Here is a 27303-nt window from a genome sequence, read left to right as displayed (position 1 = left end):
TAGCTCCCAGTTGAAGGAAAAATGTGCGGAGGACCATCACAAGACCCTTCTCACCCAGGATTTGAGCCTCTTGTTGAATTTCCAAAAATCTCAACTGACTCCTTCTCAGGAGATAACTTATTTGGGGATGAGGATAAACACTCGGAGTTTTCGGGTTTTTCCCTCCCCCCAAAGGACAAACTCCTGCCTTCAGAAAATAAACAAATTTCTCGTCCTCCAGTCTTGTTCTGTGAACAGTTGGATGAGCCTGTTGGTGACTCTCTCGTCCATGGAGCAGTTCCTGTCCCCAGGAAGGCTTCACATGAGAAACCTACAGTTCTTCCTGAAAGTCAACTGGAAGAGGAAGGAACACCCGGATTCTTTCGTTTTTCCGATAACGAAGGAAATAAAAGAAGATCTGGCCTGGTGGAATTCAAAAGACAAGCTCTCTCAAGGGAAGTCACTTCTCCCTCTGAACCCTGACCTAGTGTTTTATTCAGACGCATCAGACCTAGGTTGGGGTGTCCTCCTGGGAGACAAAGAAGTTCCAGGCCTGTGGACTTCGGAACAGATGAAGTGGCACATCAACGTGAAGGAATTGATGGCAATTCACTGGGGATTGCAAGTGTTTGCATTGGAGGTGTCCTGCAAGACAGTGTCCATCCATTCGGACAACACCATGGCTCTATCCTATATAAGAAAACAAGGGGGAACTCATTCTTTCTCCCTTTGCCAAGCAGCAAGAGCTCTTCTCATTTGGGCGGATCAGAATCGAACCCACATCCTAACCAGATTCATTCAAGGGAAATGCAACGTTTTAGCAGACGAACTCAGCCATCGAAGACAAGTTCTTCCCACGGGGTAGACTCTAGACCCTCTAGTTTGTATAGAGTTATGGAAGCTGTGGGGAAGACCGATTCTAGATCTGTTTGCGATCGCAAAAAATCATCGTCTCTCCCTGTATTGTTCGCCAGCGCCAGATCCACAAGCTTGGGCGACAGATGCGATGCTTCTGGATTGGTCGAACATGGATCTTTACGCCTTTCCCCCATTCAAGATGGTGAGAGAAGTGTTAAACAAGTTCTGAAATCATCGGAATGTAAAGATGACGTTAGTAGCCCCATTCTGGCCAGCCCGAGAATGGTTCCCGGATTTGCTGGAGCTACTTGTAGATTTTCCAAGACTATTACCTCTAAAAAAAACCCAGTCTACTCAGACAACCACATTTCAGAAAGTTCCATCAAGGACTGTCCACTCTGGCTCTGACCGCATTCAGACTATCTTCAGATTGCTGCGAGCAAAAGGATTTTCAAACGCAGTTGCAGATGCTATTGCTCGTTGTAGACGACTTTCCTCGAGCAAAGATTACCAAGCCAAGTCTTCCGTGACTGGTGCAGGAGAAACAACATCTCGTCTTCTAAGACGTCTATAGCGGAAGTCGGTGATTTCCTTCTATATTTGAAGTCTACCAGGAACCTTTCCACTTCACCATTAAAGGATGCAAAGCAATGTTGAGCTCTGATTTTAGACAGAGGTTTAGATCTCCTCTGATAAGGACCTTTCTGATCTAATCAAGTCGTTTGATACGACCAAGCAAAAAGAAAATAGGCTAGTAGCCTAGAATTTAGACATGGTACTGAAGTGGCTGTTGCAACCACGCCTTGAGCCTCTGCACTCTCTCTCCTTAAGGGACCTTACTAGGAAAACTCTGTTCCTAGTAGTGGTTAGTGACTGCCAAGAGAGTCAGTGAGCTTCACGCTTTGGATAGAAAGGTTGGTTTCTCTCAAGGTAATGCAATCTGCTCATTTACCTTAGGAATTTTAGCTAAGAATGAGTCTCCTGCCAACCCGTGGCCTCGCTCATTTGTTGTTAAAATTTTGATAGCTATCCTAGGTCCGGACGAAGTAGAAAGAACCCTTTGCCCTGTAAAGGCATTAAGATACCATTTACTGAGAACAGAAAAGATCCGTGGGCCATCGAGCAACCTTTGGTGCTCAGTTAAGGATCTTTCTCTCCCTCTTTCGAAAAATGCATTGGCATTTTTCATTAAGGATTTAATTCTAGAAGTGTACTCACAAATTGACGAAGATATGTTGCCCATAGTGAAAGTCAAAGCGCATGAAGTAAGGGCAGTTGCCACATCCCTGGCTTTTAGGCATAATTTGTCTATTGCCTCTATCATTCAAACAACATTTTGGAAATGCAAATTAGTTTTTGCAACTCATTATTTGCTTGACATTGAAACTGTCTATGAAAATTGCAGTACCTTGGGTCATATTTCGATTGCTGGTATGGTGTTGGGAGAAGGAGTGTAGGAAGCTTCCTTTATCTCCCCTATTTTTTCACCTTGATTCATGGTATCGAGTCGTAGGGGAACCTGGGGTTACTTGATATTTGGAGTGCTCACCAATTTTTATCCACAATGGTTGGGTAATGGTATGCTGTAATGTTTGGCTATAGGCAATTGTATTTTGTTTTATTTATTCTCTGGTTGTGTTTTTTCTGGTACTGTGCCCAGGGCAGGGGTGAACTGATTATTCTTTGTATGCAATTGGACACTCCTTTGCAACAAAGGAATCCCACTATGTAGCAGGCGACTCCTTGCTATACCGCCACGCCGCTATATGTTGAGATGAGCGCCATCCAGAGGCAGTACTTTCCTGTAGCAGTTCTCTCAACAGACAAGGGACCAGCAAGCATTTTAACTAATGCCAGCAATATTCTATTTCTTTACATTACTAATTTTAATGTATTGGATAGATAACCCATGCATCCCACCACCTATAATGTGAGATTCAGCTATGTAATTACTTGGTAAGTAGCTTATATAAAAATGACATTTTTATAATAAAATAAAGCTTTATATATACTTACCAAGTAATTACATGATCAAAGCCCTCCCTCCTCCCCTCGCATGGTTGGAAGGCATAAACATATTGAGGTCGTTTGCTAAGCTGGTTCCTCTCTTACCCCAAAAGTGGGTGGGGTCACTTACCTAGCTAAAACAAAAGTATCGCTACCTCGAATTTTAAAATTCTAGCTGCCGGTTAATAGAAACTAATAGCTATGTAATTACTTGGTAAATATATATAAAACTTTATTTTATTATAAAAATGTCATGTTTACGCTTTTCCACCTTTCGGGCTGATCAGCGAGGTGATCAAAAAGTTCTTCTCTCACCAGAATGTCTCAGTGACCCTGATCGCTCTGTTCTGGCCCAGCAAGGAATGGTTTCCAGATCTGCTGAAACTGTTAGTGGACTTCCCAAGACTCCTGCTGTTGCAATGTCTCCGGCTTTTTGACAAAATGTGTCTCTCTAGAACATTCTACAATCAACATTTTGGAAGTGTAGATTGGTTTTTGTTTCGCATTATCTTAAAGATGTGGAAACTGTGTTTGATAACTGTTGTACTTTGGGTCTGTTATCCATGGCTGGCATGGTGTTGGGAAAGGAAGCACAGAGGAGTTTCTGTCCCTCTGCTGTCCTCTCGCCTTGATGTTAGGTGTTGGAAGTGGTACATTGTACCTGGAGTACCCTCCAGTTTTTTAATGGTTGGGGTGTGGATTTTTATTCTAGTGTAGGTGACAGCATTGTTTTATATTCTGGTCATCGTCCAGGACAAGAGCACACTTTTTTTAGTCTTTGTTAGCCATCGGTGAACTTCCATGGCTGCAAAGTCCCCACTGAAGTAGGGGTGATTCTTGACCACACTACCACATCCTCTACAGGTTAAGATGAACGCTGACCAGAAGCAGTACCCACCTGAAGCAGCTCTCTTACCAGGTAAGGTACAACAAGCATTGACCCAATGCTAGCAACCTTCCTAGCTCAAAGTCATTATCTTTGTTAATGTTTTGGATTAGAACATGTCCATGGTTCCCGCCTCCGTTCAGTGTGGAATCAGCTGTGTAATTGCTTGGTAAGTCACTTATATAAAAATGACATTTTTATGATAAAATAAAGTTTTTTTATATACTTACCAGGCAATTATGAAAATTTGAATTTTGTTAGACTGCTGTGTAGAAAGCTAGTAGCTATGTAATTGCTTGGTAAGTATATATAAGACATTATTTTATCATAAAAATGGCATTTTTCCTTCCTTTTATTTATACTTTCTTGGTATGCAATGTTTTATTCAATTTAAGTATTTTTATCTGTAGGAATATTCACTGGAAGTCTTCCGAGCACCAGACATTGAAACAAGATGGACCGTAAGTCACCGATACTCAGATTTTGCTCAGCTTCATGCTTTGCTAAAAGTTGTTACTGCTCCCCTGCCGTCACTTCCACCGAAAAGAGTCTTTGGGAACACAGACAGGGACTTCATAAATGACAGAAAAGCTGCTCTGCAGGTGAGGAAATACTTAGATTTGTAAGGTATAGCAATTATCCCTATAGATAATTACTTTCTTATAATGTAAGGTCATATGCACAAAAAAATGATTTGTCATTGGGAAAGTTCTTTGATTTGGAGGGTAATGTATTTATCTTTGTTTGTATGAACAAGTTGTATTTGAACAAGTGAATTTATTAACATTATAATTATGGATGTTTATGCAAATAGAATTTCAAATTGACTTGAAGCCAAGTAGTCTGAAGTTGTGATGTGTGCATGAGTTTGTGTATCACATCCACCACTGTTGTAGATTTGCTGTCTATTGTTAAGGTTAGGTGTGAAGTACAAGGCTCTACTATAATGGTCACTCTTCAAGTGTATAGACCACCAATATTTACAGTATATGATGGGGGAATTACCACTGTTTTTTGTTAAATATTTAAAGCTAGGTTTAATTCTTTTTGAAAAAATATTGACTAACTTGTAATTAGAGGCTCATACCATATAAAAGTTTAGAGTTGATAAAAGCATTGTCTGTCATAGAAATAACCTGTTCCCAATCTTATTTAGGTTGGGTGTAGAACAAGTATTCAGCTGCAGGTGATGGATTAATAAGTATGTTGTGAAAGAAATAAACATGGTCCAAGTGGAGGACTTAAGTGGGAGGAAATGCAGAACGCATAATGAGTTTGCAGATTTGTGGTCAGACCTTAAAACAAAATGGCCAAAGACTATTGGAATCGAATACTGATGTCTTTACTCTGTCATGGAATGCAAGAATAGGCAATTCACTTGTTGTAGATATAGAGATGGGTTATTTGCAATGAAAGTATAGGGAAGTAACATGGGAATTTCCAGTACAGTAGCCTGGTTAATTCCTCGTTGCAGGTGTTCTGAATCCGAAGAGGGGCCAGCTTTTGAAAATTACAGGGGTTTACTGTATTATACTTTTCAGTGTTGTTTTAGGATTTGCATTGTATATTTTGAGTGCAGTTGAAATAGTGAGCTATACCTTGAGAATAATGCAGCTGAGATTTACAGATCAGTGTCATCATCATTACCACTTTTATTTTAAATTTTATTTTTAGAGGGTTAGACATAGTAAACTCTCTCTCTCTCTCTCTCTCTCTCTCTCTCTCTCTCTCTCTCTCTCTCTCTCTCTCTCTCTCTCTCTCTCTCTCTCTCTCTCTCTCTCTCTCTCTCTGTTTTATCTTGTGCACTTTCTGCTGTGTTCATTTTCATCTGGCTTAGGTCTTTGTTTATGCCCTCATTCCATTGTTTTCTGTGTCATCTCTATCCTTTTCTTGCTACTTATATCATACTACTTTTCACCTGGTGTACAGCTCATTCCATTAAATTAGAAGTATAGTATTTTGATAAACAGTTGGGCTATGTTCACATTATCCCAGTTTTCTCACTTGCGTATATTGATGGTACTTCCGTTATCTGATTTCTTTTTCAGAAATACATCAATAAGATTCTTTCTGATGAACTTCTGGCCAGTTCATTACCTGTGAGGCAGTTCTTAGACCCCAAAAACTACAGCAGAAATTTCCAAGGTAGTTGACTTTCAATTTATCTGTGTACTGTGAATTTCTCTTAGTGTTCCATCTTTTTCAAGACTAACTCACTGGGACTCTGTTTATATCAGTCAGTTATAGGTTTAATGATTTTTATGGCATGACTAACCAAAAGAATGTGACAGAATGTAGGGGAATACCTGTAGATAGGCCAGTCCAGGAGTCAAATTTAAATGCAATATAGGTTGATTACATTTGAAGTAAGGGTGTTAATTTGTATGGTTTAATTTGACATTGTATGAAAATTATTTCAATTATATACAGTGTATGATACTGTCTTAAAAAAATGTGAAACTTAGGAGGTAATGTACATAATCAAGCAATCTGTATTATGAGATGCCAGTCTGTTAAACTGTTAACTTATATATTTCTGTAAGCAGGTTTTAGTTGGGCTATTGTACAGGATGTATATTTTTCAAACTTATAAGTGGGCTTATTGTACCATAGAACTAAAATTACTTTAAATTTCAGAGGAAGGTCGACAAAACATACAAATAGTTCTTAGATCTGGAGGCAGTCATGAAGTCACAGAGCCCCTTCCCTCCATAGGCACACGTTTGTGCAAGTCATATTTCTTAGGGAATCCTCTTCGTGATACAAAGACTCACCACGTGCTGTGGTGGGCTCCTTTTGGTCCCGACAGAGCAACAAATCTCCGAGACACACATGCTACTCTAACAGCACTTTTGCAGTGCCAGGTATGTTCTGTTTTCAGTTAGTGCTTGTGGTTTTTTCATTTTTTAAACTTAGGCCCAAATATTCGTTAAACATCTGTTCAAGAATTCTAAAAACATCATTATGTAGTTAGCATAAAAAGTGCCCTCTTTAATTTATGTTCTGTTCCCTCCAGTTTTTTCTTTATAAACTCATGTAGGATAAGGACTTTTTCTTCCAGCCTCTTCTTTATGAAGTCTTGTAGGATAAGGACTGATACTTCAATAGGAAAGAAAAATTGGAATATTGATAATGTAGACATATGAGAACCGATATTCTTTGTTTCACTTTTTAATTATTGAATTTTAAAAAACTTCTGACTCTCAGTGTGCTGATTCCTTAGGTGTTTCTGAAAGTTATGTGAACAGAAGTCAGCATTCTTACTTGGTAAATGACTTCATCAACTTTTATCCAATTTTTACTTAACGATATCCTAGTGCAGCGGTCCCCCACCTATTCACAGTTCCAGATTCGCATCTTCGATTATTCGTGGAAAATTCTCCTATTCGCAGTATTTTTCATAGAGAAATATTCACTAATTATTGTATTTTCATATTTTCATGACTAAATGCATTTTTATGATAAAACTATTAAAAATACTCGGGTATAAGTGCTTTTAGAGGATTTTTTGGTGTTTGAACTATCAGAATAAACAGTTATAAGCTTTTTTTTAGTGGGTGTCGAGTATTCACGTATTTTAGCTATTCACAGGGATTGTGGTGCACATCCCCCATGAATATTGGGGGCTGATTGTACATCCATTCATACGGTAGACCTTGTGTATGTAACTTCTTGTTGATCTACTGTATTACATCTTTTACCCTTTTATTTATTCTAATTTATTTGAAAAATAAGATAGACAGTACTGTGAAATATGTCATGTTATTTTTTCCAGCATCCATACATAATTCCTGCAGCCAGCAGCATTGCAACAGAAGCTGGTGTATGTGTTATACGGCCTTGGTTTTCTCAGGTAAGAACTTGTATGTAAGTGAAAAATGTGACTTCTGAGAGTAGCATATTTCAGTATAGAATCTTAGTTATGTAAATAGTTAGACTGTCATTCTGTTAGCATGAAAAAAAAGTATAATTATGCAATGCAGTCTCATTCTGTTAGCTTTAAGAGCCAAAATATAATTTGGCATATGGAAAACATCCTTCTAATACTGTAATAGATTCTGGAGTTCTTGAAAATTTTTATTACTTTAACTGGATGTATAGTCTATTCATGTGCTTTTGCATAAGGTTGTTCCTCTTTTGCTTAACAGGGAACAGTTCGTGATATGATACACCAAGCAAAACCAAGATCACCAACTTTAGTAAAGTATTCTAGCGATAAACGCACAAACATTTCTCAGAAGGAAGTAGCTGTATATGGTCGCCAGATCCTTGAGGCTTTATTGTTTTTAAATGAAAAAGGCTTAGGACATGGTGAGTTAATATTTATGTACTTATAATGTTTTTAAAAATATACATCTTCATAATCATCACTGAGGATTGTACTTTAGGTTTTCCCTTTATGGGGTTTGACATGAAGGGAGTTTTGTCCACATTTTTTGTGTTGCATATTTCTGCCTGATTTAACAGTTAGGTCTAAGCCTTCAAGTTTGGCTTTTCTGTGATTTCTGGATCTTGCTATAGGTGCTTGTCCTGCTAATGCCATTTAAGTGCCCCTTCATTCTCATTACATGTGCTAACTGTCAGTTTTGTGTTAAAATTACCTTAGGCAGTGCTACAATATTCTTTGATACAGTACTCTATTCATACAATGTGCAGGTTTTAACTGTGACTCTATTCCAATTGTAGTTTATTTCAATGTTTTTGTTTATAAATTTTATTGTGAATGATAATAGATTGAATGTGAGTGAATTATATCAATATGGTGTTTTAGTGTGAATAGGAGTCCTCCTTATAATCAGACTGTGTACGTTGTAAGAGTTATTTAAAGAACTTTGTTATTGGAAAAGTCAGAAATTCACTTTAGGAGACTATCCTTTGTATTGAACACATGGATGATGTTTCCCAGTGGGCCATTCATTTGCATTGCCTTTAATTATGGCTACAGTATCCAGTTGGTTAAAGCTTACTGTTGACTGATCAACTGTCTGCTGTCCTGCCAAGTGTAGGTTAATGTAAATTGATGTAAAAGCTAGATTTTGTATAACGGATCAGTTTTTTAAAGCTGTCTATAAGTATATAGATATTTGTGACATAGAATCATTATCACTATACAATTTGGGCCTTTTTATTTTGGGATTATGTTAGAATTATTACTTTCTTTTGTAGGACATCTACACACTGGAAACCTGGTCATCGATAAGCATGTCTGTAGGCTCATTGACCTTGAAAATCAGGTGGTGGGGCTTCCGAATGCCCTGCGAGACCACATGACTTACCACAGGAAAATCAATAGCATGGAAGCACTCGACGTATATTGCTTCGGCCATGTCTTGTACGAAATGATGTTTCTAAAACGCCTCACCACCAGTACTTGTGATGAGTATCCTTCAGATTGTCCCCCATTACCAAGTAAGTTGCTTTTTCAGTGTTTTTGTTGTAAATTTTGCTGTTCTTGAGATTGATAGTGCCATCAGTGCACCTCACATGGTGCACTGTAGGCATTACTTAACGTTCTTTGCAGCGTCCCTTCAGGCCCTAGCTGCAACCCCTTTTGTTCCTTTGACTAGCACCATTCATATTCTCTTTCTTCCATCTTTTTCACCCTCTCCTAACAATTGTTTCATAGTGCAACTGCGAGATTTTCCTCCTGTTGCACCTTTATAACCTTTTCATTCTAAATTTCCCTTTGAGTGCTGAATGACCTCATCATAGGTCCCAACTCTTGGCCTTTGGCCTAAATTTTATTTTGCTGCTCTTGAGAGGAAGGCCAAGGTTATTTTGTGACAAGCTAAGATGAGCTTTTACAAAGGAAGATTATACTCAGTAATTTATGTTATATTTTTATTTAGACTACTATTAATTTTAGAATTGTGATTACATTTTATGAATTTATGAATTCATGGTAATATTTTTAATATTTTATCCTTCTCTCATTTCTTTTAGGATCTGTGTTAGAGAGTATATTAAGCACAGAAGCTTGTAAAAATGGTCTTCCTACTGTAGCTGGACTACTCACTCATCCATTTTTTAATCAGGTGAGATTTGATAGCCAGTATGATGTAAGTTCTACCAAGTTTACTTGTACACAAAGGAATAATTATTTGAAGACGTACCTGTTGGATTGTGGAACAGTCTATCAGAGAATCTTGTGCAATTGGAACCTCAGAAGTTGAAGTGAAGGTGCAATGCATTAGTAGTACCCTAAACAATTCTTGTACTTTTTAATTTAATTACATTATTATCTATCTATTTATTAATGTGTTAATTTATTTTTTCTTTTCTAATAACTGATATCTTTTTTCTGTATTTCCTATTACCTTCTGTTAGTAATTTCAAATGAACACCAAATTCTTTGGAAGCTTGAGTTTCACGTCAATGGCCCTGGTAGGCTTGTTCCATATGAACAGGGTTCGTATTCTTAATAATAATATTATTGATAATTATAATCATAATAATACAGGCAGTCCCTGGTAAATGGCGATCCGGTTTTACGGCGCATGTTTAGCAATGAAAATCAGCAGTTTTCAGTGCTGAAAATCACCGATTTTATCAGCACCGATAATTGGGTACTGGCACCAATACATTCCTAACAGAGGCGCTGATAACTGAAAATTGGCACTTTTCGGCGCCGATAAGCCCCGAAAATCACCGAAAAATCCTGAAAATCCGGCGACTTTTGGTTATCATCACACCTTCAGAACAGAACCCCCGCCAATAACCGGGGACTTCCTGTAATATTAATAATATGTACTATTGAAGGTGATTGCTGTGTCAGCTGTATTAATCTTGTAGAGAGTCTTCTCTATATTTCTGATTACTGCTTTTTCTCTGGCACTACATCTGGCGAGCAACGTGCCGATGTGATTCATCTTCCAAATGGGAAAGTCAGTATACGGGAATTTTGTTGATAATTACTGTGTGTATTTACAAAGTAAGTCAAGTAAGGAGGACATGATCCGTAGAATTATATATCTTATACAATATAGACAAATTTAGGTATTAGTCAGATCAATGATATGGCCAATGTTTCATTCGGCTTCAACCGATTATGATCATGGCAGTGGTTTGGAGTAGAATGATGACGCTGGTGGGATCTACTAATTTTTTAGTCAGTGGGTCAGCAGGGGGCAGGTCACATGCTGAATTTTCATTGGCTGGTGGCATGATGCTGGTCTCCTATTGGTTGGAGAAAGTTGCCTCTAAGCCACTTCTCAGGCTTGAAGGTTGTGTGGCTGCAGCCTTGTGGACCGATGAGGCTGGAGTGTGACATCATGGGGTGGTGCTTGATGTTGCATGATGTCACTGTTGTTTGAATTCTCATTGGCTGTTGGGCTGCTCGTCTCATTGGGTATTACAAGGCCGGGGGTTTCGCTTATTCTGGTATTACTTTTTGTCCTGGTATTATCTTCTCAAATTAGTAGGGAAGAAGAGCACTTCTTGTGTCCTGTTCAGTGGTGGTTTCTCATGCTGGATGAGTAGGGCTTCAAGCAAGCTCAGACATCGTTTGTCCGTAGCCCTCCTGATTATCTTGGTGTTCTGGATAATTTTGTCACAGGAGATGGCTTTGTGGTGTGAATTTCTTGTATTATTCCTTATTGCACCTTCATGCGCATGACATGAGATCCTCTTCGGCAGCTTCATGGCGGTCATTCCGATGTAAGTGCAGAGACATCCAGGGGCATGGCATGAAAACTGGTAGACCACGTTCGTCTGCTTCAGAGGGCCTCTTTTCGGCAGGGTTGGGTTATTATTCACAATTAGGTCCCTGGTGCTCTGATTCTGGTAGTAAATGATAAGTTTGAGTTCGGTGTCAACTTCGGTAGGGGTTACATTTTCCATAATGATCCTCTTCATTATGTCCTTGTCCTCTCGGTACTGCGAGTGCATTCTCGCCATGTAGAACAGCTTGATCTTGTTCTGGGGGTGGGACTGCGGTCTCTCTCTCTCACTGTACCACCGTTCCAGTGCTGTACGTACTTTTTGGATATATACTTATTTGAGTATCCATTATTGACAAGCACCTGGGTGACACGGTCGAGTTCTTGGTGAGTGTCCTGTCAGGAAGAACAGTGGGTGACGTACCTCTTGGCGTAGGCCTTAATGGTGGTGTTCTTAAACCTTGCAGGGCACTGCTTCGACCACATCCTCATCTTCTGCCTGCATGAAGATGTCGTCTATATATCTGGCATATTTACGGGGTTTCCCTATATGAGAGAAGACCCTCTCCTCCACTGTGCCCATGTAGAAGTTCGCAAATAAGGACACCCAAAGATGAACCAATCGCGACACCATTTTTCTGCCTGAACATCTGTCCCTTGTGGATAGAGAAGGGGACCTTCTTTGTACATATCTTGAGGATGGCCCTCAGAGATGCTTCTGGGATGTTCAGTTGGGGTGTAGTAGGGTCCCTGTAGACTTGGTCCATGATGATTTTGATGGTCTTGTCCACAGGCACATTCATAAATAGGGATTATACGTCCAAGGAGGCAATGGTTCCTGTCCCTGAGGAGTCTTGAATCTCTTTTAAAAACTCTGCTGAAGAGTGCAAGCTGTATCGATTTGGGACTTAGGGTGTCAGGATCTTGTTGAGTTGCTTGGCCAGTCCTTATGTGGGGGCGGGCATCTGGCTAATGATAGGGCAGAGGGGATATCTGTTTGTGTGAACTTTATGTTTCCATACAAATATCCCAAGCTGTAGTCTCTGATGATGGGCGGGAGGTGTACTGCATTGGTCGCTGCATTAACACTGCTGATGATGTCATTGGCTTCTTTCTTTATGCCATCGGTAGGGTTTCGGGAGAGGCACTTGAACTTGGTGTCGGACAAGATTGCATCCAGCTTCTGATGGTATTCTGCCTTGTTGATCAGGACCAAGGCTGCTGTCTTGTCTGCATGGTGCATGATGATGTCGTCTCTTTGTCGCAGTTTCCTGGCAGCCTTCTTTTACGGGAGAGTATACCGCTGTTATAGGTACCACGCTTCATGAGGGCTTCAGCAGGCAGGAGAGGCTGCAGGAGTCCAGATGAAGTTAGGGTTCTCATACTGCTTTAAGGAATCTAGCAGCAACTCAACCTCTAGATGCTTCTCTAGGGGTTTCGGCTTAACGTTGGTATGGCAGTTAAGTCCTAACCGTGACAGTTCATCTTCGTCAGGAGTAGGTTCATAGTTGGTGAGGTTAATATATCCTGTGATCTGTTGCAGCGTCTGGAGCTTACCCCCAGTGAGTGAAATGAGCTTCCGTGTGATGTCCCACAGAGGTCTTCTCCTATCCTTTTCTCCATGGTGGGTGAGGCATGCCTCAATGTTCTCAGTGTATCTCAGGTCTTGGATTGGTATGTCATCATCTTGTTGGTCATCTCCTTCTTGGACATCAAGAAGAGGATTGTTATGGAAAATGTAACCCCTACTGCAGTTGACACTGAACTTGAACTTATCATTTACTACCAGAATCGACACACCAGGGACCTAATTATGAAGAATAACCCGACCCTGCCAACAAGAGACCCCCTGAAGCAGACGAACGAGGTCTACCAGTTTTCATGCCTCGCCTGTGAATGTCTCTGCACTTACATCGGATTGACCACCATGAAGCTGTTGAAGAGGATCTCATGTCATGCGCAAGAAGGTGCAATAAGGAATCATACAAGAAATTCACACCACGAAGCCATCTCCTGCTAAAAAAATTATCCAGAACACCAAGATAATCGGGAGGGTCGCCGACCAGTGACATCTGTGCTTGCTTGAAACGCTACTCATCCAGCAGGAGAAACCACCACTGAACACAACGCAGGAAGTGCTCTTCCTTCCCACTAATTTGGGAAGAATAATATCAGGACAAGAAAGTAATACCAGAACGGGTGACACCCCCGGCATTGTAATTCTCAATGGGATGAGCAGCACTGCAGCTAATGGGAATTTGAGGAACAGCAACGTCACGCACCACCCCGTGACGTCATGCTCCAGCCTCGTTGGTTCGCACACAGTTGATTCTTTATTTGGGGATAGTGATAAATTCTCTGAATTTTCGGGCTTTTCCATCCCAACAAAGGATTCACAACTGTATTGCGAAAGTTCAAGAATTCATGCCTCTTCCGTCCTGCTCGGCAACGCTTAGATGAGCCTTGTGGGAACTCTGTCATCAGTCGAGAAGTTTGTACCTCTGGGCAGACTACACATCAGACCCCTTCAGTTCTATCTCAAAGCCAACTGGTGGAGAAAGATATTTCCAGATTTGTTTATCTTCAAAATCACCCCCGAAATCAAGGAGGACCTTCTGTGGATGCTGGCGGAGGACAGATTCGAGATAGGGATGTCACTGTCTCCTGTGAACCCCAACCTAATGTTGTACTCTGACTTGTCGGATCTGGGTTGGGGAGCCCCTCTCGAAGGCTTGGAAGTACAGTATCAGGTTTATGGTCCCTGACTGAAAGAGATTTGCACATAAATGTGAAAGAATTGAGGGTGATACTCCTGGCCCTTCATTTTTTTGAGACAGACCTTCAGGAAAACAGTGGCAGTACATTCAGACAGCATGACTGTACTGGCCTATATAAAGAAACAAGGGGGAACCCACTCTTTTTCACTGTGCGAAGCAGCCAAAAACTTAATTTTATGGCCACAAAACAACAGGACCATCGTTCTGACCCGCTTCTTCCAGGGCAAAATGAATGTTCTCGTGGATGAACTAAGTCGCTGCAAACAGGTACTAGCGACGGAATGGACACTCAATCCACAGGTGTTCACTGACCTGTGGAAACGGTGGGGAAAGCCTATGGTAGACCTGTTTGCAACATCAAGAAACCACCGTCTCCCTCTGTACTGTTCCCTGACTCCAGATCCGCAAGCGTGGGCGACAAATGCCATGTTGCAAGACTGGTCGGGTTTCGATGTCTTCGCCTTTCCTCCCTTCAACATGGTAAGAGAAGTGTTGAGGAAGTTCAGCACCCACAGCAATGTATCAGTGACCCTAGTGGCTCCCTTTTAGCTGCACAAGGAGTGGTTCCTGGACCTTCTAAGACTACTAGTAGACTATCCAAGGCTCCTACCACAGAAGAAAAATCTTCTCATACAGCCCAATTTTCTTTGTTTTCACTGAAGCTTACCCACTCTCACTCTGACAGGTTTCAGACTGTCAGGAAACCTGTCAGAGCGAAAGGGTTTTCAAGGAAGGCTGCAAAAGCTATTGCAGGATGTAGGCGACGATCTTCAGCTGCAGTCTACCAGTCGAAGTGGACAATCTTTTGGAGCTGGTGTTGAGACAGAAATATATCCTCTACTCAAACAACTATACTCAGATCGCAGATTTTTTGCTGTTCCTCAGATCCTCGAAAGGTCTAGCCACGTCAACCATCAAGGGATACAGATCTATGCTGAATTCTGTCTTCAAGCACAGAGGAATAGACCTTGCATAAAACCAGGACTAAAGTGATTTAATAAAATCCCTGAATACTACTAAGCAAGATAGAAGCCCAGCTCTTGCATGGAATTTGGATATCTTCCTCAAATGACTTTTGGGCCCTCCCTTTGAGCCTCTAGAAGCCTCCTTTCATAAAGATCTGTCAAGAAAGACGATTTTTCTTATGGCCTTAGCGACGGCGAAGAGGGTTAGCGAGCTACATGCCTTTGATAAGAGAGTAGGTTCTCGCAAGGTGACGCTGTCTGCTCCTTGACCTTAGGTTTTATGGCAAAGAACGAAGACCCCTCTGGTCCCTGGCCACTCTCCTGTACAGTCAAGAGCCTGGCTAACATTCTAGGCCAAGCAGATCAAGGAAGACTCCTCTGTCCAGTTCGTTCTCTTCACGAGTATTTACAAAGAACCAAAGAAGTTAGAGGCCCTTCTCTGAATCTGTGGTGTTCAGTTAAAAACCCAGTTGGCCATTATCCAAGAATGCCTCACATTCTTTTTAAGAACTGTGATTTCTGAATCACACTTCAAGATCCAGGAGGATGTTTTTCCTTTATACAAGGTTAAAGCACATGAAATTAGAGCAGTAGCGACATTCTTGGCCTTCAAGCACAATCTATTGCTGTCTTCTCTCCTGCAATCCACATATTGGACATGCAGATCAGTTTTTGCAATGTTCTACCTGTGTGATGTGGAAACAACTCACGAAAATTGCAGCACTCTAGGCCAGTTTTTCGCAGCTGGCATGGTGTTGGGTGAAGAGGGATAGGAGGAATTTCTTATTTTTCCTCTATCCACCCTCCTAGAATGAGGATTGGTGTTTTCTTGGGAAGCCTAATTGGTACTGTGTTATGAGTACCATCAGGTGGTGTGATTTTTAACAAGTTTGTGGTGTAAGTTTTTAAAATTTTGGTCATATTTTGTACTGCACCCAGGGCAAGGCCACACACACACATTTCGATATGTCTTGTTTGGATTGTTAGCTTTGGCAACCTGCGATTAACTCCTATGTTGCAAAGCACCCACTGAAGTAGAGGCAACTCTTGGCTCTGCCACCACACCACTACAGGTCGAGCAGAGCTCCGACCAGAGGCAGTACCCACCTGCCGTAGCTCCCTCACCAGGTAAGGTTACAATAAGCATTTCACGATGCTAGCTAAGTTTCCTATTTCAAAATCATCTCCATCCCTGAGTGTTTTTGAGTAGTTTTGTCCATGTATCCCACCTTATGTCAATGTGGGATTCAGCTATGTAATTATTTGGTAAGTTACATATATAAAAATGACATTTTTATAATAAAATAAAGTTTTATATATACGTACCAAATAATTACATGATCAGAGCCCTCCCTCCTCCCCTCTCATGGACATAGAGCATAAACAAACTTTGCTCTTTGGCTGTGTTGTACCTATCCTTCCCTGAAAGTGGACTGGGCAGCATAACTACAATTAAACAAATGAGCACTACCGCGAATTTTAAATTTTGAGCTGCCCTGTAAAGTAGAAACAGTAGCTATGTAATTATTTGGTAAATATATATAAAACTTTATTTTATTATAAAAATATCATATCTTGTCCTCCTTACTTGACTTAGTTTGTAAATACATAATTATCGACGAAATTCCTGTATATTGACTTCTTCCTTTGGAAGATGAATCACATCACCACATTACTCACCAGATGTAGTACCAGAGAGAAAGCAGCAATCAGAAATATAGAGAAGACTCTCTACAAGATGAATGCAGCTGGCTCAGCAGTCACCTTCAACAGTACATGTATGAAAGAAGGTCTCTTGCCAATAATAATAATAATAATAATAATGTTAGTTATTTGCAGTAACCTGTATGAGATAAAGGATAAGTTTTGTATTCTTTATGATTTGGCATTGCAAATTTTTTTCCAGATTCCTCTCCATAGTTATGAGAAACCTAGTCTTCGCCTTCCTTCCTCAGTCAAGCAAGCAATTGCATCAATACATGAAACTACATTTACAAGACTAGCGGCAGATCAGAAGAAAGTAAGGACAACTATAATTTTTGTTCATATTTGCATTGGGTTCGTGGTTTTAAAATAGAGATGGCTTCAAAAGCATTATTGGTGAAACAGCTTGCAGGTTATTGAAATCTCATAATGAGTTGTATGTAGGATTTGATCTGCTTCTGTCTTAGATGGAATGGTAAAAGAGTTTTGACATTCAGGTTGTTAACTTCTTTGGGAGAAAGGTTAATCTAGATTAGTAAAACTTTCAGAGGTACAGTTAGTTTTCCCCCTATAATGGTCAAGTGCAAAAAATAGGACTTTGAGTTCCAGGGAACAGAACAGACATCTTTATGAGGGGCCTATTTTTCCATAACTACTGTTGCTATGAGTCTTTTCTTTTTGTTTTGACTGTGTGGTCTTTGATTCATGATGCTTTGTCCTTCCAAGAGTCTGCCCAGTTTTTACTAATAACATAGCCACTTGAGGATTGAAGATCAAGCCAGTTTGAGTAAGTCAGGCTTAGACTTGCAATGCTATTTTATCAGTTGCTGTTTGTGAGGTTTTGGAGGTGTTTGAAGTAATGTGGCTCACTTTTGTACATCTATAAATTGATCTTTCAAGGCATTTAAGGCTTAATAGATAATATTTTAATAAAAGGTTTTAACCTAAAAAGCCGGAATTCATTGTTTTGTACTGTACACAGTACTGTACTGAAAAAGATTATACTTTTAGCCCTTTATCTTGAAGTTAAAGATTCATATATATTTAAAATCAACTGTCCTCAGTAATGCTGTTGTTACACAATTAGGAGTATAAAGAATAATTAATGTTTTAGGTTTGTCTTTTGTATTTGCACTTGGATTTCTCAGCTTCAATTTAATTATCATGTTCTTTTCAGATTCGCCAGCAGCGAAAGCTATCCAAAGCTGAAGCCTTTATTTCCCAGAATACCACAAAGGGTCGGTCAAAGAAGGTAAGTATTCCAATATCACATAACCTTTTTGACTTTCACTCTTGTGTATTTGTGATTTATATCGTAATTGTTAATGTTTAATCCGATTAATGAAGTTTTTGAGTGCTTTTGTAATACAAATTTGGCATTGCAGAATGTACATGAGACAAATGGCATATGCTCACCTGAAACTACATCCACTAATGGTAAGTGTTCATGTGTCATATGTTTATAAACAAGTACAGGTCCTTAGGTGGCTGTATGCATCATACGAGCCATAAGGTATTTCACATACTGTATTTTAAAATTTTACATTCTCAGTCATTCATTTGACTAAACATACCATTAAGTAATTGATTCAATAGTAATTATAAATTTCTCATTTTTGAGTTAATATATTTATGATTCTTTTGATTTTTCCCTTAGCTGTACGACATGATATGAACGGCAGACGGTCAGTAATTGCTATACTGTATATTTATTGCTGCATGATGGGGTTATGGTACTTAATGTATAATTTCTCATTTGCTTTCTGATGTCTACATATAGCTTGTCTGTACTTATTCATGAAGATGCTATGCTATATACTGTGCTTAGCTGAAACAGGCTTACAGTATTTGTTGGTAACTTAGCACGGTGAAAGGAAGTGTTAATATTTAGTCACCTTCTTTAGGGGAAAAGCATGATGCTTTACCTGTAGATTATGGTCTTTTTTTTGCAGGGGAATATGGTTGTTTTCGGTTTATTTCTATTTGTTAAACTATAGTTGCTTTCCTTCAATGTGTACTTTTCTGTGTCTTCAAAGCCTTAAGAATCTTCATTTTCTTATTTCTCTGCACTTTCTCTCCCACTTTTATGTGGGGTCAATGTTTCTGACAGCTTTTCTCCACCTAGCTTGGTCATACACATTGTCCTTTGACAGATGTTTGTCTCTCAGATCTTGAACAACATTCAGCTGCCTTTGCTTCAGTCTTCATCCCCCTCTCCCATCAGATACCTCCATCTGCATCACTCTCCTCTCTACATATGCCTCCTTCCTTCTCATCACATGGCTTAAGAATGAGGTTTCTTTATTACATTGTTATACTAGAGCCAGCTGAAAACATAAGGGCGATGCTGTTCCAGTCTAGTAATGCTTTAGAACATAATTTACATGTTGTTTTATTAGTAATTTAAATATCTTTATGCTTTAGATGACTGTGAACAGCATAAATCATCACAACGTGTATCTACACTTCTATGCTCACCATTTTACCTTCTCCACAAATCTCAAAATTTTTCAACCTTTACATTTCATCTTATTTCACACATACTATACAAACAAGTTGTATCACACATACTGTGCAAACAAGTCCTATCAACGACTTAATTTTCTTTAATGCTTTATATGACTGTGAACATTGCAAGTCATCACAACCTGCACTGACACTTTCATGTACACTAACCATTTCACCTCTTCTATGTATCTCAATATTTTTCACACTCATTTTGAATTAGTTCACATATATTTTGCAAATAATTCTTCTCAGCAGCTTAAATTTTCTTTGTATCATTCATTTTAAACATCCACATTTCACTTTCTTAAAGGAGGGCAGGTTCAACAATTTTGTCATAAATTTTTATCTTGGTTTCTAGGACACTTCAAATCTCCCCTCAGTACTTAGCACACGCCCAGCTGCCTTCCATGCTTCACCTTTTGTTATTTACAACTTTCATCCTACCTTATTATCTATTACTTGTTGCTAATGCAAACTCATCAGTTTACAACAGTCTTTCCTTTGGTCAGCAGCTCTCTCAGACACACTTCAAAAAAGAAGTCTCACTAGGCCAGAAATGCATCAGTGGAAATCAGCACCCTAGTGGTGGTTCCCTCACTCCTTGGCACTTTTGTGCCTGTATTTTGATATAGTTCCCATTATTGTCTTTACGGTATCTCCTTTTTTCATGAGTGATTTCCATATGGATTCCCATCTTTATTTGTCTTTATGGTATCTCCTTTTTTCATGAGTGATTTCCATATGGATTCCCATCTTTATGCCATCATATTGCATGGTGCTGTCACTTTTTCTCATAACCTGGATTCTCTCTCTCTCTCTCTCTCTCTCTCTCTCTCTCTCTCTCTCTCTCTCTCTCTCTCTCTCTCAGCAAGAGTTTAATAATTTCTTCTATTTATTTTTATAGTTTGTTTTATTGTGCTGTACTTCTTTTCCATTTTATAATTTTCCTTTGTTTATTGGTCTTTCCTATCACAAGTATTTGAGTTTAGTGGGTTCTTCATTGGCACTGAAGAGGCTCTTCCAGCACTTTGAGAAGATGGTTCCTTTAGGAGCACTTCAGTTTCTTGATTGTGACCTTCCCTAGTTCTTGAGAGTCTTACCAAGCCTCCATACAAACTTTTTCAATAGGCATCATTGCTGGATCTCACTGGTGACTCTTTTGTGGGCGTATTTAGGGGTTGTGCTAGTGGTCAGTCATCGATGGAACTGTCGTTTGCACCTGGTGTCACGATGAAAACAGCCTTCATCATCCTTTCCCTGTCATCTGTCACAGGTAGTGAGGAGGACCTCCAGAAAGTAGTATCTGACACAGTCTGTAAAGAACCAGAGATTACAGGGTTGATGTCTCCTGGCAATTCCTCTCTAAAGTACAGTAAAGCAGATTACATTGAGTACAACCTCTCATGGATAAGGTCAATTATATGAGAGCCTACATGCAGACACCCGTGGGCCTTTACCAGCGTAGCCTTCCACTTGTATTGCCAAACAAGCATATATACAATAAGTAGATTGTTAAGAAACAAATGACTTTATAACACAAAACTTTTTCTTCATAAACCCATTAATCACGTAATGAGTTCCCTCTTGCTACCCATGAATCTTCCTGCTTCATTTCTGAACTTAGCAAAATGAGGTGATTGATACAAACCTGTGGTTCTAGGTTGTGCCTGTATTATTAGACTGCCGTACTCCTTTTGTTTGTTAGACAAAAGATTGTGATTTTAGAAACTTGAGTGGCCATGAATATTTGCAAATATATGAGTGATGGCTTTGTATAAAAAGATGACAGTAGCTTTGTCATGTAAGAACTAACTTTTCTAAATAATGTTTAGTGATTTCTTGTATATCATAGCAGCTGACATTATTACTTTTATTATTGTATCAAGTCTCCTGCAAGGACTTTTAAAATAAAGGTTGTAAGCTTTTACTTACTGTAAGTGCCATAATGTTATATGTCTGCAACTGTTGTAAACATGTGATACCTCTGAATCACGTAAGGACTCACTGTCAGAGTACAATGTTATTATCTTTAAGACTTACATAAGTGAGAGCTAAGAATATTTTGTCTTGCTTTCCACCTCACAGGTAGTTCCCCTGGCCATTCAAGTAATACCCTTTCCACAGCCACTACTCCAGTACCTTCCATTCCTACTTCATCCCCAACAACGCCTGTTCCTCCCCCACCACCACCTCCTCCACCTCCTCCACTACCTACTGCCTCAGGTCCTCCAGTTTCCCCACCATTAGAACTGCCAAGACCATCTTCTTCTTGCACCCCTAATTCCAAGGACCTTGGCAAGGAACGTGCAGCGCTACTCTCGTCCATCTCTTCATTCAAGAAGAACAACTTGAAGAAAGCAGAGTGTAATGATCGAAGTGTGCCACGTTTATAGATGTGTGTAAGGTAGTACTTTTTCTTACTAACAATGAAGAATCCTGGAAATGTTTTAATATTTCCCTGCTGTGTAGCTCAGACTTGAACAAGTTCAAGGTTAAAACTCGAGTTCTTCATGTAAGCCATTTTATTGATTTGATTTCTTTTCATTTATCATCATTTAAAAAGTCATGTGATTTTTTCAGAACTTTTACTTGTTTTTAATTTTGCCCACCATTTTACTACTCATAGCAAGCTCAGTTGTACAGGATGTGGCATCCATCTGTCAAAATGTTAATTAACTTGAGTTTGTTTATTTGTTTAGAGAAAAAGAAACTCAGTGATCTGTGATCTGTGGAGCTTCTCTAGCTAAAAGAAAAGATGGAAAATATTACTAAAAATCATGAAATTTTATAGGCAACTATTTGAAACCTGATTTTCAAATGTCAGTTGGCAGCCTGATTGAAAAAATTCTTGTTATCAATGTGGTAAATGATTTTTGGCATTGCCCAAGGTAGTAGTTTGCAAGAACCAGGGAGACTTTTTGTAATTTTCCTGTTTATGTAACATTTCCTTTAAATTTGTTCTTTCATCGTTGATAAAGGGCATTTCTCAGGTGTCCTTATTGGGATGAATCTTGAACATTGCCCTTCCAAACTTCAGTGACTGTCTGTGCTATACAGTAGAATGGGTAATTATTCACTACTATATTTTGTATAAGATATATAAAGGCTCTGATTATTTATCATGGAAATGAAAATTCCATTTGAATATGTCTAGCTTTAGAAGTTGGATGACTGTTACAGACCTCCATTGGTTGGAATAACTCTGCAAAGTGGAATGTTTACTTTCCAGCAGTGTTGTTTTATCCTAACTTCTGAGCTATACAACACATTTCATACATAACGGTTAGTTAGATCCAATAGGAAACTTGATCAAAAGTGGCTCTTGATATATTTATATATATAATGCTAATAGGTTTTACAATTTTTATATGGTCAGAACAATCTGTCACAAAATATATTTTGATATCATAGCTTATTCATTTTTCAATTTTATTTCTGAATCAGTTACATTTAAGTGCATGACTAAAAGGATCAAATATATTATGTAGGTGAAGGTCACTGAATTAATTTTGTGCTCAAAACCAGAAGTTGAAAAGGACTGGTTGTGATAAGCTGTAAGGAAACCAAACTTGACAAATGTATCTAGTCATATACGGAATTATTGACCAGTCTGATGCTGTTCCTTTATGATTAAATAAATCTTTGTTTGTGATAAAAGAAAGTGATTCTACTGGTAGTTGTATAATTAGTTGTGAATTTTTTTTCCGCAAAAAATATTTTTTGTTCAAGTCATATATTTTGTTATGATAGATTTCTAATATTAATTTGAAATGTTATTATTTTGCTATGAAAGATTTGTTATTGATAGAGTATATTAGTTATATGATTATCTGTATAAGTGCATTCAACCATATATGCATTTGTCATAATTTTTGATGCATTAAAGGAATGTGGAAACTGACAACACCTTGATTTAAGAACCACTACCTTCGCATAATTCTTTCTAAATGGTTATGGAGGTTTTGAGAGTGTTTACCTGTATCCTGAAAAAGCCTAGCTGCAGTCAGGAAAGTGTAAGAGCTCATTTAAGTTTTTACATCCATTTAATTTAATTCACTGTTAGATATTGAAGCATTTTATTTTTTGTTTCTTTGTAAAATTGGTATCCTCTTTGGTACACTAGCCATTTTACCTTCAAGAATAAAAATATGATCATTACCCTCTAGAATAACCAAATATGACAAGATTAATTGTTGTTTTTTATTACTGTATTAAATTTTGAAGAGTAGGTGCAATAATGATTACATTGTATGTTATACAGCAATAAGATCTTTCTAATGTTTGCTGTATTTTTGTCAGTTTGTGTAGGTGTGTACTTCCGATGTCAAGGACCTGTTGTGTTGATACTTATATTGCTTTGCACTCACCTCACTTGTTTAATAGCTCTCCAAGTGTACTTCTTGTGAGTTAAAAATATTGGGTGCGATCCATTATGGTGGGGGGATGCCTGGCGAGTCACTAGGCTATGTGGCAGATGCACAGAGCGGAACCGTGGGTAGTAGATGTCCTTTGGGTAGGGTATCTACTTCCTTTCGACTTCCCTCCTCTTCTCTCCGATCAACCTCTCCTACACCTGACTTACACCCAAGGCTCTCAGAAGTACTTAGCTCTCCAAGAGAAAGTGAGGAAGATGATGGACAAAGGGGCAGTGGAAAAGGTAGTTCGTCCTTCTCCGGGGTTCTGCAGTCAAGTTTTCCTGGTACCGAAAGCCACTGGTAATTGGAGACCAGTGACAGATCTCTTAACTCTGAACCTTTTCGTCAGGAAGACGAAGTTCAGAATGGAGACGGCCTGGACAGTCTTAGCAGCCATAAGGGATGACGACTTCATGTTGACTGTTGACTTGAAGGACGTCTACTTTCAGATTCCTATCCACCCTTCGTCCAGGAAGTTCCTCCGCTTCAGTCTTGGGGAGCAAGTGTTCCAGTTCAAGGTCCTTTCCTTCGGACTGACAACAGCTCCACAAGTGTTCACAACAGTCTTTACCCTGGTGTCGAAATGGGCTTGTGCTTGGGAATTGCCTGTTGATATATCTCAACGATTGGTTGGTCTTATCAAGTTCCCAGGAAAGGCTGATTTGGGACAGGGACCGTCTTCTCCAGCTTTGTCACAACCTAGGCATCGTGATAAATCTGGAAAAGTCCAATTTTCTTTTAGCCAGAGGATTCTGTACCTGGGAATGGTGATAGACATAGCCTTGTCGAGAGTTTGTTGGACCAGAGGATAGAGAGGTTCAGGGCAGTAGCTTGCTTCTTCCTTTTGAAGAAGGAGCAACCAGCTCACCAGTGGTCTGGATTATGACGTTAAACATACCAGGGGTTGGAGGTCTGTGGCTTTCAAATTTGTCCCAGAATTCATGGCTAAGACTCAAAATCCCTCGATTCATGATGACAGATTTGCCTTGTTTTCCATTTCTTCCCCTAGGGATTTTGTTGACAGCAATCCTCAGGAGTTACTGCTTTGCCCCGTCAGAGCACTGCGCTTTTATCTGAAAAGGATTCATCACCTATGGCCTGGGTGCCGTAGACTTTTTGTTAGCACAGGCCGAGCCAAGAAAGAAGAGTCCAAGAATACTGTTTTGTTTTGGCTGTGTGAGGTAATTAGGCGAGCCTATGCTTCATTGCAAGTTCTGTGTCCAATACTGTGCATGCTAAGGCACATGACATCAAAGGAATAAGTTCCTCTCTGGTATTTAAGAAGAATTTGTCTGTTCATAGGATTTTGAATGCTGGTTCTTGGCTTTGTCAGATCACTTACACTTCCTTCCACATGAAGGACATTGCCCACAGATTCTTGGACACTTATTCCTTGAGTCGGGTGGTGGCTGCTCAACACGTTGTGTAGTCATCCAGTGCCCCTGGCGGAACTGTTTGTATCTTGCCAAAGGTGATAGTGTGGAAGAGAGAATGAGGGAGATGATTGGTCTCTTTTTCTTTCCCTTTTTCCTTTCTTCTCTACCCATGGGCAGTTTTGAAGAATAAGACACATCATACGCTGGAACTGGCTTAATGCAGGTGGGTGTTGCAGCCATACTGTTACAGCATTTTTATGCTCCATACAACATACAAATTTGCTTCTCAGTAGCCTGTACTTCTCTCTCCAGCAAGGGGAATGAGAAGAGGTGACAAACCCGTTACGTGTGGCTGACATGGTTTGTTGCTTGAACAGATATAGTTCTCTTAGACTTCCATATATGCAGTGTGTCTAACATGCTGCATTGTATTTTAACCCAGTGGACTGGGTGTTAGATACCTACTTATCTAACAACTCAGAGGCTTAGGTCCTCTTCTCTAGAACTCTAATTCTAGGAAGAGTGATCAGGTGTGCCAAACCTCCAGTCAGTTCAGGATTCTCATACCTCCCTCCAAGTGTGAGTCTATCCTAATGTTGAGACCAAAGGTTTGTTCTGAGTGTGAACAAATGACAGATTTTTAATTAATTATGTGTATTTTTCGTAGCAAACAAACCTGGGGTCTTAACATAGACTGCCCACCTGTAGCCACCCCTCTTAATTCTTATCCTGGGTTGGAAGAAAGCCTGAATGCGTCACAAGGTTCCAGCTGGGTCTCTGACCTGCTTCCACCTCATCTGCATATCAAATGCCAGTTGCCACAGATTCCTTGCATATACGATTTTTTATTGTTTTAAACCGGTTTCCAGCTGGCGCCAGAAGATTTATCCTAATGTTAAGACTGAAGTTCGTTAGTTATAAATGATTTGTTTAACCAGACCTCTGAACTCTTTTAGGGTTCTTCTCGGGCTGGAAGTTAAGACTGAAGGTTTGTTAGCTATGAAAAATACAAATGAAAAATGTGTCATTTTTGCTACAGTTAGGGTATTTGAAGCTTATTTCAGTTTACAATAGTTTTATATTGTATGTGAAAATTTTATGTGGTTCTTTTTATTTTCAGAATATGGAAGCCAAATTTACAGCTAAACGTCAAAAATAGCATTAAGAAGTTAGATCCAGTTCTTATTGAAATTCTGAGGTCATCAGAATTAAATGTGTACAGATTGAAAGTAGTGAACCCTCTTTGCCATGAGTAGCAACCATGCAGTGTGCACTAAAGATGCAGGCAAGTGACTGACTGGCAAAAAAATAACTTTTAGATAAAAGAAAAAAAAATATTTACAAGGATTCACCATTGTCTATTTATAGAGCCGAAAGAATTTTTGATTTGGCAAATGTTAACAATATTTCTTCTAGTGTAGTAATGGACTTGTTTGTTCCTGCGGGGATACAAACCCTCGCTTTTCATAAGTGTAGTTGTCTTGTGTACATGCGTGCAGATGGCTGTGTCTTGACTTGGAAAACACAAGAATAACTCGGTTGGCATGGGGCGTGAAGCCCATTCCTTCTCGGCCTACCTATGCCTTTATGATTCCAGCCTGTGATTGTATGTTGAATGACTGCTTATATCGAGGCACGATAAACATGTTCTGGCATCCTGTGTTTTTGAACATTCTGTGGCAAATGTTGCATGGTGTGATGAGATATTGGCCCATAGCAGTGAGATTGTACCAATAGTGTGCTACTGTGAGTATTACAACCCTACAGCAAATTGATTGGAATACAGTGCAGTGAGTGTGACATGTGCTAGACACCCTGCTTAGAGTTGTAGAATGGGGAAGAAATTGGAGTTTCACAGTTGTGAAGGAAAGGACAAGGCTTGCAATAAGTTTGTCTCCTGTGGCAGTTGACCTGTGCTCAGACCTTCTTCAGGTGTAGGATTCGCTACTATATCATCAAATAAAATATACCATTTCTTGTACCTAATACTGTAGTGCTCCTGATTTCACAGCAGAATGTTTGCAATAGGATGAACTGTTATTAAAATATGCCACCACAGAAACTTTTAATATTCAGTGACTAGAATTCCTACAGAAGCCTTCCAAAGGGTTTTCACAACTGCAAATTTTCCATATTCTGTTAGCTTTTTTGTCAAGCAAACATCTTGCAT

At 39.4% G+C, this 27303-nt stretch overlaps 1 protein-coding gene across 2 annotated transcripts in view; it reads left to right on the top strand.

Moving 5' to 3' along the window:
• Positions 1 to 23243, top strand: part of LOC136839238 (PX domain-containing protein kinase-like protein) — a 33255-nt gene extending 10012 nt beyond the window's left edge. Inside the window, exons 2-13 of one of the 2 annotated variants that reach the window (XM_067104996.1) lie at positions 4141 to 4332; positions 5779 to 5875; positions 6368 to 6594; positions 7506 to 7583; positions 7879 to 8041; positions 8897 to 9139; positions 9674 to 9765; positions 17037 to 17150; positions 18012 to 18086; positions 18220 to 18271; positions 18492 to 18519; positions 21428 to 23243. In XM_067104996.1, coding sequence (XP_066961097.1) covers positions 4141 to 4332; positions 5779 to 5875; positions 6368 to 6594; positions 7506 to 7583; positions 7879 to 8041; positions 8897 to 9139; positions 9674 to 9765; positions 17037 to 17150; positions 18012 to 18086; positions 18220 to 18271; positions 18492 to 18519; positions 21428 to 21431 — 1365 coding nt within the window. In that variant the 3' untranslated portion in view covers positions 21432 to 23243. The remainder of the gene's footprint in view (positions 1 to 4140; positions 4333 to 5778; positions 5876 to 6367; positions 6595 to 7505; positions 7584 to 7878; positions 8042 to 8896; positions 9140 to 9673; positions 9766 to 17036; positions 17151 to 18011; positions 18087 to 18219; positions 18272 to 18491; positions 18520 to 21427) is intronic. The other variant, XM_067104995.1, reaches the window with a different exon arrangement.
• Positions 23244 to 27303: the final 4060 nt, after the last annotated feature.

This window comes from Macrobrachium rosenbergii, chromosome 6 (assembly GCF_040412425.1).
Source record: "Macrobrachium rosenbergii isolate ZJJX-2024 chromosome 6, ASM4041242v1, whole genome shotgun sequence".
NCBI classification, from domain to species: domain Eukaryota; kingdom Metazoa; phylum Arthropoda; class Malacostraca; order Decapoda; family Palaemonidae; genus Macrobrachium; species Macrobrachium rosenbergii.
This window is presented reverse-complemented; position numbering and strand designations above follow the sequence as displayed.